Source organism: Antechinus flavipes, chromosome 4 (genome assembly GCF_016432865.1).
Source record: "Antechinus flavipes isolate AdamAnt ecotype Samford, QLD, Australia chromosome 4, AdamAnt_v2, whole genome shotgun sequence".
NCBI lineage: Eukaryota > Metazoa > Chordata > Mammalia > Dasyuromorphia > Dasyuridae > Antechinus > Antechinus flavipes.
The window spans coordinates 84,913,213-84,926,948 of NC_067401.1; the positions used below are offsets into that span (position 1 = coordinate 84,913,213).

Genomic DNA, 13,736 nt, shown 5'->3' on the forward strand with positions numbered 1-13,736 from the left:
ATTTGCTTGATTGATCCTATTTTCTTTCTCATTTTAAACAAATGATTGACACTTTGTTGGCTTTTTAAAAACAAGGCTTATCATTACTATTATTACTACAAGGCTTTTAACTATTAAATTATTGTAAGACAAAAGTTTCCATATACCTGTAGTTTGGATCAATGATCTTAGCCCGGAACACATAAAAGCCAACCTGGCGATTTTTCCAGATTATTTTATTGTTATTAGAAGAGTTGATAATCTCATATGGTTGTGATAGGTCTCCAGGTTTTCCAGTGGAAAATGAAAAACAATGTTTATAATTCTAAATAGATTAAAAAAAATAGAAATATTAAAATCAGTTGTTGATTTCAGAAAAAAAATCTTTCACTACATTCTGGAGTATGTTCTAGTAAATTCTTAACAACCATATCTCTGAAGAAGAAAAAGCATAAATGACAAACTTTTAAGTACAATTTGAATTTTTAACAGTTTATAATTAATATTGTTATTTTATTCATCACTTTAAGCCCAGAAATCAGCAAAAGAAGAAATCTAGATCTAATTTGTCAATTTTTTTGGGGGGGGGCACATTTGTCAATGGCATTTGTCAATTTTCAAGATGTAAATGCTCATACTGTCAATTTAATAATAGGCTCTTATGAGCTGGCTTAAGCTTCTGCTGCCTAACTGTAAAAAGGAGAATACTTTGGGTTCCCAAAATTTTATGAATGAAGTAGAAGCTCTGACAAATTCTACAATTCTAGAAAAGCTTCAAGTATAGGCTTGGCAGTAGAGAGAATTGTCTGAGGACTAGATTAGCTAAGTGCAGATAGGCTTATTACTAAGAATTTTGCTACAGTTTGTAGATATACTAATTGATTGGTTGGTAACAGATGATTTGCTGACAATTTGCTAACTGAATAAAAATGGGCAGAAAAGGAAATATCCAGGCTATCCCTTAGATATTTTTGTTCTATTGGCAATATAGAGAAGCCTATATCAGAAACTAGTTGGGAAAAAATGATTGTTTTTAGACATATTGAATCTAACAACATAACATAAGTTTTTAGTTCAGGATATCTCCTGAAAGCTACCTACTAAGCAGTTAGAAGCGTTGCAATCTTAATTAATCAGGAAACCATTATTAAGTACTATGTGCTAGGCACTGTGATAAGTCTTGGACAAATAATAAAGAATCCTGCCATCAAGGAATTTACATTCTAATGGGGGAGAGAATAGATACATAAATAGATACATCCAGAGTAGAAAGAAGGTAGAAGAAGGTAGATTGAGAAGAAAGAGTACAAGGAGTTGGAGGCTCTGAAAGAGGATATCTGCAGAAGACATTTGATCTGAGACTTAAGGGAAGGCAAAGATTCTAAGAGGTGGAAGTGAGCAGGAAGTCTTCCAGGTGTGGCAGACAGCTACTACAAAGGTACAACTGAGTGAGAAGTTGTGGAGGAGCAGTAGACCAATATGGCTAGACTATAGAGTCTTCCTTTTCTCAGTCTGGCTCTCTATCTATAATGACATGTTACCTAATAATAGTAATAAAATGGTTCAATAATAATCTCTGGAATGGCAAAGCATTTTTAAAAATATGATTGTTGCTTTAAAAGTATTTATGCCTTTTGTTATCGATCAAAATTTATATCTCATGAAAATTTGATAAAACTTTAATTTAAAGTATTCCAATTTTTAATAAAAAGGTACAATTTTAATTTTTCTTACATCAGGGCCCCAGACTTTCTCTATGGGGCGGTCTTTATTTTCTTTTATCATTGACTTCCATGTCTGTGCTTCATTCACGCAGCCAGCCTGTTAAAAAGAGGCAAAGTCAAGATGATTTATTTTCCTGAAAAATTATCAAAGATTCTTGACTCTAGTCCACTCTATTTGCAAGGAGTAATGTTGCCATTAAGGAGTAATGTTGCCATCATTGCTCTCATACTAATGTCAAAGAATGGCCTTGCTTTCTGGAGGAAAGAAGGAATGCCATCAGATAAAGAGTTAACTTCCTTCTCATATTTGGAGAAAAAAGAAGTATTTCCCCCTCCTTGTCTCTTTAAAAATTAAATGGAAAAGATGAATTACATTACATAATTCAACCAACAGACTGAATTTACAGGAAAAACCATTCTCTGATATTAGTTATATTTAGATGAACATCTGGATAAGTTATTATCAATCCAAGTCAATTCTGTGATAAGAAATCAAACTAGCTACTCAGTGTAGTGAGAACAAAACAAACAGCTTATAGTCTTGACTTTTAAGAGGGTTTAGTTTGCACATCAAGAGTCAAATTTATATAGAATTGCAACCAATCATAGGGCAGCTTGGAGGCATATAAAGCACAGGGCCTGGAATCAGGAAGACTTCTCAGGGATCTATTAATTTTAGGACCTTGAGCAAGTTGTAACCCTGTTTGCCTCAGTTTCCTTATCTGCAAAATGAATTGGAGAAGGAAATGGCAAACATTTCAGTATCTTTGTCGAGAAAACCCCAAGTAGGGTTATGAAGAGTCAGACATAACTGAAAAATGACAGCACAAAGCAGTTAATCCTTTGTTCTTTCCCACCACCCTCATTTCTGAAAGAATAAAATAAGAATGTAGAAAGCTCCTTCCCAAGAGCCCCCTAGAGACTTAGTGATACCCAAAGATCCTGTGTGTTGTGTCTGGACTAGCTTTCTGGAGAATCTCTGGATGAGCCTTGGTTTTAAGTCGAGAAGTGATGAAGGTAGGAGAGCCACCACCCGGTTGGTCAAAGATGGAGTCTCCAGTCTTCTCTGTGTCTGTGTCTGAGACTCTCAGATCCCAATCCTCTCAGCCCTTAAATATCTCAGTACAATTACATCACTACAGCAACTGAGCAAGTGCCAAGTAGAACCGTTACATCACCATATCACACTAAGTATATGCCAACTAAAGTGATTACATCATTATAATCACCTTAAGTATTATGTTTAACTAGAGAACTATTATCCTATCAATCAGAGTAGGTGCTTAACTATAAGCACTCTTCTGTCCTTTATTCAAGTATATCTTTCCAGAGTTCCAGCCCTCTATATCCAGGCATTTTTAAACAAAATTTAAGTGAGAGAAAGAACATATTAGGAATTATGATAGGACCTTATGAGCTGTGTTTGTAGATGATGATACAATGGGTTTTGAATAGTGCTTGAAAAGTTTCTTCCATCTCCAAATAAATCCATTACTAGCATGCCACAGTACATAAAATCCTACCACCATAGAGAACTTTGGGTTAAAATATTATATCTCTAAGAATTCCCTTTCAAAACATAAATATTCCCATAAGAGAGAAGAAATTAAGGAGTCATCAGGTTTTCACTGTTGTTTCTAATGAAATAGAACTACTGGAGTTCCTGCCCTGTGTGTCCCTGGGAAAGTAATTTACTCATTTATAAAATGGAGGTATTAATGATAGTAACTAGCTCTCAGAATTGCTTTGAGGTTAAAATAAGAAAATATTTACGAAGGTGCTTTGAAAATCTTAAAACTATTTTATATATAAATGCTAGCTATTATTACTACTTTACATTTTAGTGTGAGTAGATTGCTAGACTAGACTGCTTTTATCTATCATTTTGGAAAATAAGACAATATATTGAGATATAATGCAGTTAAGTTTTTAAATCAGGCAAATCAAGTCAAATCAAATTGAAGACTACCTTGAGCAAGATAATGTTATGGGGTAGGCCTGATTCAGCCAGCCAGCATTAATTCCAGTTTTGATACTGGAATGAAAAGAGACACTTGTAGATCATTAAAAAGTTAACAAAATGAGATCTACCTAGCCATATCAAAAGGATATTCTACAAGAATAGACATTGAGGACATCTTGCCTTTATTTAGGTCAAGAAAGCTCCTTTGTCAATTGACCATTATGATCCAAATCCATTCCACCTCCCTCCCAGCCTAGGTTTTCATGACTGCTTTGGATTCAAATTACATTAAGAAACATTAAGAATCTGGACTCTATTCTGAGCCTAACGTTGAAAATTTGTAATCCAAGGATTGGACCTAGAGAGTTCAGAGATAGACTGGGTCCAGAGAAGAAATAAAAGCAACTGGGCTACTACACTCCCTAGGATCTGGAAAATTAAGGTTTCATAACAGGATGGTAGAGTTAGAAGGAGTAATTGAGAAAATGGATAAAAATAGTCAACATTGCGAGGAATCTTACCTTCTCTCATGCATGTATCACTAGACTAGTCCTTTTTCATACTTGTCAGAGAAGTAGCAACTGGAAGTAGGTACTTCTGAGACTCAACCCTTTCTTTCCCAAACCATCTTACATAAAACCAGACATAAATCTGGCCACTGCTCTCTGAGTACATTTTAGACATGATATATTAGCTATTGTCTACGGGATATCTACATGATTTGGTAGTAGAAATAATTTGTCATATGTTGAGCCCAAGCAGAAATAAAACCCATGTGAAACTTAATAGAAATTCTAGATGTTTGTCATATTAGGTGAGAATACAGATGGGACTTAATAGAACTGTGGCGCTTGCTTATTTGCCAACAGTCTTATCCATTAAAATCTCTGGAACTCAAAAGTTTCTGAGAGCAGAGTAAAGATTTCACTATTATTTCTGAACTGGTAGATTTAATTGATAGATTGACGAATCGAAAAAAAAAAAACCAAAACAACTTGCTTTTTCTCTATCGCAGAAACTTGGCTGGAGGAAAATCTGATTCCTTTCCTCACCCTCAAATTGCTTAGTTCTACTTCTCCCCCCCATCGCCTCCCTTTCTTAAAGACTGGGTCTCTCACACTTTTCAGGAAGATAAAAGTAGATGAGCTACTAACAGGCTCTTGTTGTTTGTCCTTTGTTCTCAAAGAGAACTATAACATCAAGGAGGTGATGTCATGACATGCAAGTGAATTGGATTTAAATGAGGAAGAGCTGCTCAAGGTCACCTGTATCACTTTCCCCTCCAGGATCATCTGGATCCAGTGGCAAGATACAAATCAAGACAGATGGCCCTGGATGAAATGGGAGACCTTGGTCTTTTTAAGTGCAGGTCTTCAACAGGTCTCAGTTTGAATGAGGATGATTAGCAAAGCACTTTTGATCCACTCTCGTGTCCAACTTCAACTGATCTGCTCCTCATGCAGCATGATGACTCCCTGCTTTTAGGGGCTCTCCACAATGATGTCAAACATGTTGTATGCAGCCAATTAGTTATACCACAGAACTCTTGAGCTCAAATGAGCTCCCTCCCAATCTCAACCTTCTGGTTAGCAGGAATTACAGCCATGAACTACCACCCATATTCAAAATATGTTATAAACTTAAAAGGGAAAAACTATATAACTAAATGCAAATAAAAAAATACTTACTTTATGCATGGATAAAGTATAGCTAAAATCGATTCTTTCATATATCTCCCAGATAATAAAATTTGCTTTAATATCTTCAATAAATTGGTTACCTTCATATCTGAAAGAAATAATCATAAGAACTTTTGCTTACTAAGGTCAACTTTGGGATAGTTGGGTTTCTCCAACTCGCATCATTTCTATGCAACTCATTTATGAGAAACAGAAATCTCAGAATGTACATCAGTGGAAAAACTTGTGTGATTGTGTGTAATGATTAGATTGAGTCATGGAAAATTCTGGGACAAAAGAGAGAGAAAAGTGTGGCATTCAAGTGGTAGATGTACTTTTATCTTGTAGGGAGATGAGGTCAGCCTTAGTACCTTTGGATGTGAACATGCATCCTTAGTCCTTTTATCCAGATTAATTGTGAGATCAATAGAAACAACCCCTCACAGCTGCTATTTATTTTTCTTCTATCCAAATCAAAGAGAATGAGCAAAATGTTCCTTTCTAATGCCAAAGCAGAAAGTCCTTCCTAATCCTTCTTACAGCAGTCCATTCCACTTTTGGACGTATCTAATTCTTAGGAAAATTTTCCTGAAATCAAGTCAAGATTTGCCTTTTTCTAAATTCTACTCATTATGTCTAACTCTGCCCTCTGGGGACAAGAAGGGCAATCTAATCCCTCTTCCATAACACAACTTCCTTAAATATTGGCCCTGTATCCCCTGAGAATTTTTTTCAGGCTTATATATCTTTAGTTTCTTCAACTGATCCTCACATGAAATGAACTCAAGAACTTTTACCAAAGTGAATGATGGATGCCCTCTTTTGGAGGTTCTCCAACTTACCAAAGCTATTCAAGAGCTATTATGACTAAAAATGTACCTTCTCTTTGCTGATTTTCTCTGCCTCATCTTGTTTGAACATGGTTATTTTCATGCTGTCTCTCTCATTAGACTGTAAGCATCTTGAGGGCAGGGGCTGTCTTTTACATTTCTTTGCATCCACGAATTCTTCTCACAGTGCCTGGCACATAGTAGGTGCTTAATAAATGTTTGTTGATTGACTCTCAATATGATGTGGTCAGACCAGAGCAGAGAACAGCAGGGCTATCACTTCCTAATTCCCAGAATTCTCCATTTAGCATGGTCTCCATGAATAACCTCTTTTCCCCCACACCTCCAATACCATGTGCAATGTACACATCTAGGATCCTCTCAAATTTCCCTTTTGCTACAAACAAAAGATGGAAGGTAGAAGGAACCTATTATATTTATATGTGATTTGTGATAAAGGTGAAAAAAGTTTTGTAAGGAGGACTCAAAGGACAAGGTCTATTCAATAAGAATCACATCATATTAATAAAAAAAGTTAAAATCACCTACTTTTGGTCTCCTGTACATGCTATTTCATCTTCAGTGCAGGCTGTCACCAATGACTGGAATGTACTTCTTTCTTTACCTTTGTCTTCTAGAATTCTTTATAGCTTCTTTCAAAGCTCAACTCAAATGCCCTCTCCTGTATGTACTTTGTATATATTTTGTGTTTATTTTTCTTTATGTGAGTTGTTTCTCCCAAGAGAAAAAAATAGTTCTTTGAGAGTAAGGACTATCACATTTTTGTCTTTGTACTTTAGTCCTTAACTATTATGCACAAAGTAATTTCAGAAGAGCACATACTAATAAATGGAAGAATCAAAATAGATTCTTTCTAGCTCTAAATTGATGACTTTATTTTGCTATGATTTTAGAAGAGGCAGTAAGTGTGAAATGGAAGGAATATTAAGTTTGAGATGCCTGTGGGACATCTATGGGACATGCCTATGGGACAATGAAATGTTCAAAAGGTTTTGGGTAATGTGGGAATGGTACTAGAGGTGAATATATAGAGCTGGGTTTCATCTGCAGTGGGACAAGTAATTGGGATAAATTATTTCCTTTACCCTCATATCCAAAGAGTTGCCAAATATTGTCATTTGTACTTCTATATATATAGCATATATTTCCTTCTCCTCTCTATTGGCAACTTACCATCTTTAATAAGGTTTATATAAATCAAAGCTTCTTAAACTGTGGGTTGCAACTCCATAGATATGGGGATCACAAAAAAAGTTGGCAGCAGTAAAAGATTTCTGAGCGACCAAAAATTAATTCAAAATCAAACATGAATCCAAGGTGTTTTTAGCAGCACTTGTCCATGTTGCATTTTATGATTTCACTGTAGCTTTGGTTCTAAACACACAGCATACACACTTTATACTGTACATGCATGAACACTGCCAGAAGTACCTCAACTCAGATTTGAGGTGGGATCATGTAAAAAATCCTTGGGTAAAATGGGTTTGTCAGTGAAAAAATTTTAAGACGCTCTGATATAGATGATCTTCATCCCTCACTCCATTCCTAATACATTCATTTTTATAATGTCCTTCTTAAACATTTTTTCATTGATGATTAAGATAGATTTTATGGGATATATGATTTGGGGATGTAAATTGATTTAATGTTTTTTAATGATTTATTTCAATTTTTTTTCCTTTGATATTTCATATACTGAATTAGAAGCTTTAGATGACCCAGATTGCTTTTATTTAGCACATAAAAAGCATAAAGTAGCTAGGTGGCACAGCCTTGGCCTGGCATAAGACTCAGACACTTACTATGTGACCCTTGGCAAGTCCTGTGGGTTAATATCTTTTTACCCTTAATCCTAAATGCCTCCCTAATTTGTCTAATTATATCTGACATTTGCTCACTATATTTCTTGGTTACTTAAATTTGAGATTTCTTTCTGTCGTCAACTTGTGGAGTCTTGAAAAATAAAATCTAGTATATACCTTTATTTTCTGGGAAATTTTATTATAGGATATATTGAGGTCTGTATTTTGACTTTTTTTTTTCCGTTTTATTTTTCTGAAGAATCTATAATATTTGGATCATGTCTGCCCATTCTATTGTCACAGATTTACACAATTTCAGAGTGAAAAGGAATTTTACTGATCATTTAGTTAAACTTTTACTTGCAAAATAATTTTCTTTACAATATACTTGACATTTACCCTGTATTCAGACTTCAAATAAAGACAGAGACTCATTGCTTCAAAGCAGCATCTTCTACTTTTGGGTAGTTTTAGTTTTGAGGAAGTTTCTCTTAAATAAAATGCAAATATGCCTCTTTATAATTTATGCCCACTTCTGCTTCTCACATCTGGGGCCAAACAGGTTACAGGAAACAACTTTTTACATAGAAGTCCTTTTGTAGAGGCTGGATTAGACTTTAGGGTATTTGAAAATATTGCAATGGAGTACAAGTGGAAGATCTTTCCCCTTTAGTAGTTCCTTGTCAAGTTTTAAGTACCCTGAAATCATGCGATTTCCCTAAAATGACATATATTTTATCATTTCTGTTTCATAATGTTACTTGCCAAGGAATGTTCCCCTTCATAAATACCTGCTTTTCAACCTCATAGGGAGATACTTTCCTTAAGTTCTCTCTTTAGTGTGCTAATAAATCTTCCTCCTTCTCCTTCTCCTTCTCCTTCTCCTTCTCCTTCTCCTTCTTCTCCTTCTTCTTTCCCTCTTCTTCTTCCCCTCTTCTTTTCTTTTTCTCCTCTTTCTCCCTCTTCCCTTTTGCTATCTCTTTCTCTCTCCCCCTGTACAGTTCCACTTTCTCTCTCTTTTTCCCTGTACATTTTTTCCTTTTGATCTTTTCTTTCCTATTTTTATTGTTGTTATTATTTTACTCAATTTGTTACATTTTCTGCTATTTTGAAATAATGGAAGGGATCTGATTTTAGTCTGCTTTTTGGAAGCACACAAATCTTAGGAGTTAATACGTAAGTTCAAATCTAATTCTGCCAACTATCATTTATTTAGGTGTTGAGGTTTCCTATGTATTTTAAATGCATTATGTCATTCAGTCCTCACTAGCACTCTGTGATGTTAGTGCTTTTATTATTTTTATTTTATAGATGAGGACAATCAAACTTCAGCTCCAGTGTGATGTACACTGTACCATTGAAACTTTACTGTCTGTACGAACTTGAGCAAGAGACTTTATCTCAACTTTAAATGAGAAAATGAAATTAGATGTTGTCTTAGGTTATTTCCAACTCTAGAATTATAGCCTTGAGATTGTATGATACATAAAATGAAGCATTGGATCCCATGGTCTCTCCTATTAAGCTATGAACCTCTTAGCAATCTTGTTGAAAATTGAACACCAGCTGTAATCAAGAGATCTCCAGGTACTATATAATTAAATATTTGCAGAATTTTTCTAAAGGTTATTGGATAGCTGGATTACTTAAAAATTGCTGGGTAGTTATATGATTAATTCACTAATTTAATATGGTTGAGACATTGTAGATATCTATAGCTTAAAGAGTTTTGGATTTGGACTCAAAAGGTCTTCCTTTGAATTCTGGCTCTACCTCTTATCCTATAAGTTCTTGGGCATATAACTTCATCTTTCAATTTCTTGGTTTCTTCACTTATAAAATGAGGATGAACAAGATAATCTCTTTGGTTCTTTCTAGCTTCAATCTATTCCAAAATACCTATGTTCTCACTTTTCTTGTTTGAAGGAGGAAAAAAAAGACTACAAATTACTGGAAGCATCATCTAAAAAAAAAAGTAAATTCAAAACCTCTGAATTTAAAATGGCCTTCAGAATGTTGAAAATTATGAACATTATCATAGTGACAATAATGTATATTCTCATCATAGCAGTGCCATTTAGACTGAATTACAAATATCACTATTGTGTGGAGTGGAGAGATAAGGTGAAGAACTTACAGGTATGTTTAAATTCTTTTTCTGTATTTTATTTTCATTATTTCTGTGTTTCCCCTATGACCTGTATAATAGGTGCAGGCTCATATTTACTTGAGCTGTAAACATATTTACTTAACCTGAGCTGATGACATTTATCAGTATTTGACATTTATCGATATTGAGTCTATTAGCTTGACCACTATCTGCTTGATTAAGCCTGAAGGCCTGATTTTTTGTTTCCTAGAAATCAGGAGATTTCCAGGAAACAGAAACTTTCCATTCCAATCTCTCCGCATAGCAACAACTAATTAGATGCCTCCTCCTCCCCTTCTCAATGCTCTCTTATTTGTGATGTAATCTCTTGTATAAAAGCTATGTATCTTTATTACTTCTTTAATCCTCCTACCACAAGCTTTCTCTTTCTTATCTCGTGATGGGATGGCTCATTCTCCAGAGGTTTTTAATGAACAACTTTTCTTCCTTTTACTGAGTGATCTGAGTCATCATTTTGGGTAAGGGTCTTCTACATCCCTCACATTATGAAAATAAAACATTGAACTAAATTAGATTATTCATTAATCTATTCCATTAATGTTGGTTATAAAATTTTACAACTAGAAGGAGCCAAGAAAACATGGGATAAAAACTTAGATGTCACTCACTAGAACTGATAAGTAATTTTGTTTATAGTATCTACTTTCAGGAATTAGGTATTCTATCAAGTAAGACAGTATTTGTAAAGTGCTTAGCACATTATCTCCAGTAAAATAGGATTTAAATAATTGCTTATCTCTCTCCCTTACCTCCTCTATTCAATAGAAAGGTCACAAATCATTTACCAACATTTGTGGTTTAAAGAAATACTCTCAAAGAAATAGAAACAACATTCCCTAGTGCCACTGCAATTGCAAGGTTATATTATTAGCTGTTGAATTTTCTGGATGGCAGGGGAAGTAATGGATTTCTTCTGATCTCTTAGAGCAACTACACCGTCCTTTAATTATTTTTCTAATACCTTTTAGGTTGGGATGGATTAATTATCTCAAGAGGCTGTAGAAACTGAATTGTAGTGCAAATTTAAATTTCTTGTCTTTATCAATAATATACTCCCTAATAGCTGATGGAAAAACAGAGATCATTTTAAAGCACAGATGAAACAGTAAAGTAACCATTATCAGTGAACGGTTACATTCTAAATTAATTTGTTGAAAACCAAGAGCGATTTTTTGGGGATGCATTAGTCACTTGACTCAAGATTATAGGGAAGGGAAGGAAGAATTTTGACAATAATCCTGAAGAATAAAATTTAAAGCAAAACAAAGGGAATGTTATCAATGGCCTAATAAATAGACACAGTGAAAACAAACACAAAAACCTATTTTTGACCTATCAGTTAGCCCCGATTTTAATTTCATGATTTAGAAAAATGCAAGACAAATGGGAAAATGTTTAAGGATGTTACTTACAATTGAAGGACAGGGCGAAAACTTTCAAACATATAAATGTTCAAAGGGCAGCCATATTCACTAATATTATAGTGTACCTGCTAGAAAAGAAAAAATCTGTAAGTTATTTTTATAAATTTGACTTATGGACAAAAAAATCATAATTTTCTTACCTTGTGTTCTGATGGATTGCCCCTCAAAAATTGCCTAATAAAAAGGAAACGTTTTAAAATACTGAAGCTTTACACATTAAAAACAATTCCTTTATGGGCTAAAACATATTTAATTTTCATAACTTCATTATGCAAACAAATAAGGATCTCATCTTTTCACTAGTGTTTAGGAAGGTGGAGACTGAATTAAAATTAAGAATTACAAAGCTCATTTTGTGGTCTTAAGGAATATTTGGAAATAAAAAGGTTTAATTTAATGAAAAATATATGCTTTTTTGGTTCTTGTTGAAAAAAAAAATCTTCAAGAAACAAAAATAGAGGGTTAAATCCATAGGATACCTGGGAAATCACTTTTTAATCCTTTAAAAGCTAAGACCATAATCTTTTTTTTTTTTTAAGACCATAATCTTTTAAAGCTCAGACCAAATAAGACAGCATGGTATAGTAGGTAGATGACCAGCTTTGGAGTCAGGAAGACCAGGATTCAAGTTCTACTCCCTCCAATATACCAGTTATATAACTATGGGAAAGCCACTCAGCATCTTAGTGCTCTGAGGCTATGAATTATAGCATATCTACATAAGTAAAGAAAGTTTCCACACATTGATGAGATCATATCTCTGGTGAAGAAAAGAAAAAGTTATTTCTTGATGGTGCTTGACTAATTCTCCCATACTACTTAGATAGAAGCAGTTTAGTATTCCTACCTCAGCGTTTGGGCTCGCTTTTCCTAAGGCATTACCCGCAACAGGCTTAACTTGTTTTTTCTTAAAAGGGACTGAAATCATCCTTCAGATATAATTAACTCAAAAGTCTAAGAGTCAAACCATAAACTTCAATATGAAAACTAGCCCATAAGAAGTAAGGAGCTCCTTACCAATGGTACTATCATGGCAAATACAGAGATAAGGAAGCGGTGTCTAATTGAATCAATTCTTTATCCCTAATTAATAATCTTTCCATATTATGGCTAAATAAACTTCTTTTTGATTAACTATTAGATGATCTACATATTTATTTCTTCATTCTAGTTTTGAACCTGAGCTGCTAGATCAGCCTGAGTTGGCCTGGCCTACAAAACCATAGGAAAATAGGTAGCTTGGTGATATAAGGGATAGAGGACATTCTCTGCCTTTCATTTTCATGGATCTCGTTGATAGTGTCTGGTGACATCTATACATCCCTTCTCTGGATGAGATTTTTTTTTTTTTTTGGCTGAGGCAATTAGGGTTAAGTGACTTGCCAGGGTCACACAGCTAAGAAGTGTTAAGTGTCTGAGGTCAGATTTGAACGCAGGATCTCCTGACTTTAGGACTAGTGCTCTATCTCCTGCATCACTTAGCTGCCCCCCTGGATGAGATTTTTAAATGCATAAGATAATATACATAATATTACAAAGAAAATAATTATAGTGAAATAAAGTTATCAAAATATTAATAAAATAAACAAGTCTACAGATATCAGATTAAGAACTGGTTTAAAAGCTAACTACTTGGTATTCTGTAAAATTTTATCTTCAATTATAAATTGATGGGCTATTTTTAACCAGAGGACATATTGTTGAATGAATGACTCGGATGGGCTTCAGAGAAGACTAGCACCTCTGTTATGTGAGCTGCTAAGTCCTTTTCATCTTCCTTTGGTGTCTACCTGCTATCCAACTTTCACCTGTGGTTCTAAGGAGCTGTAGTATGAATGCAAATCCCAGCCTAACAGTCCCAGCAAAACAGTCTCAGCAGATGGGCTAAATTAGGTTGAGGATAACAGAGAGGGTTTAAATCTATTGGTGAGTTAGAAGAGGTGTCTGTTCCAAACATGTGAAAACTTCCCCAAGCAGAAGGGGAGAATGAGAACAATTTGTTCTCTTGTTTATGAGCACAGCTGGAGCAGGCAGTATGGAGCACTTAGACATTGAAGATGCTAAGGTCATGCACTGCATCCAAAGCTATCACAAGTCATCTTGAATTTTGTTTTGCCACTTTGGAAGAAAGAGTAAATCTGATG

The 13,736-nt window shown here is 34.6% G+C and overlaps 1 protein-coding gene across 1 annotated transcript in view; it reads right to left on the minus strand.

Annotated features, from left to right (window-relative positions):
* Window positions 1-13,736, minus strand: part of LOC127559568 (cation channel sperm-associated auxiliary subunit epsilon-like) — a 124,815-nt gene that overhangs the window by 10,251 nt on the left and 100,828 nt on the right. Inside the window, 5 exon segments of the mRNA XM_051993459.1 lie at window positions 147-304; window positions 1,714-1,800; window positions 5,355-5,454; window positions 11,581-11,660; window positions 11,733-11,766. Coding sequence (XP_051849419.1) covers window positions 147-304; window positions 1,714-1,800; window positions 5,355-5,454; window positions 11,581-11,660; window positions 11,733-11,766 — 459 coding nt within the window.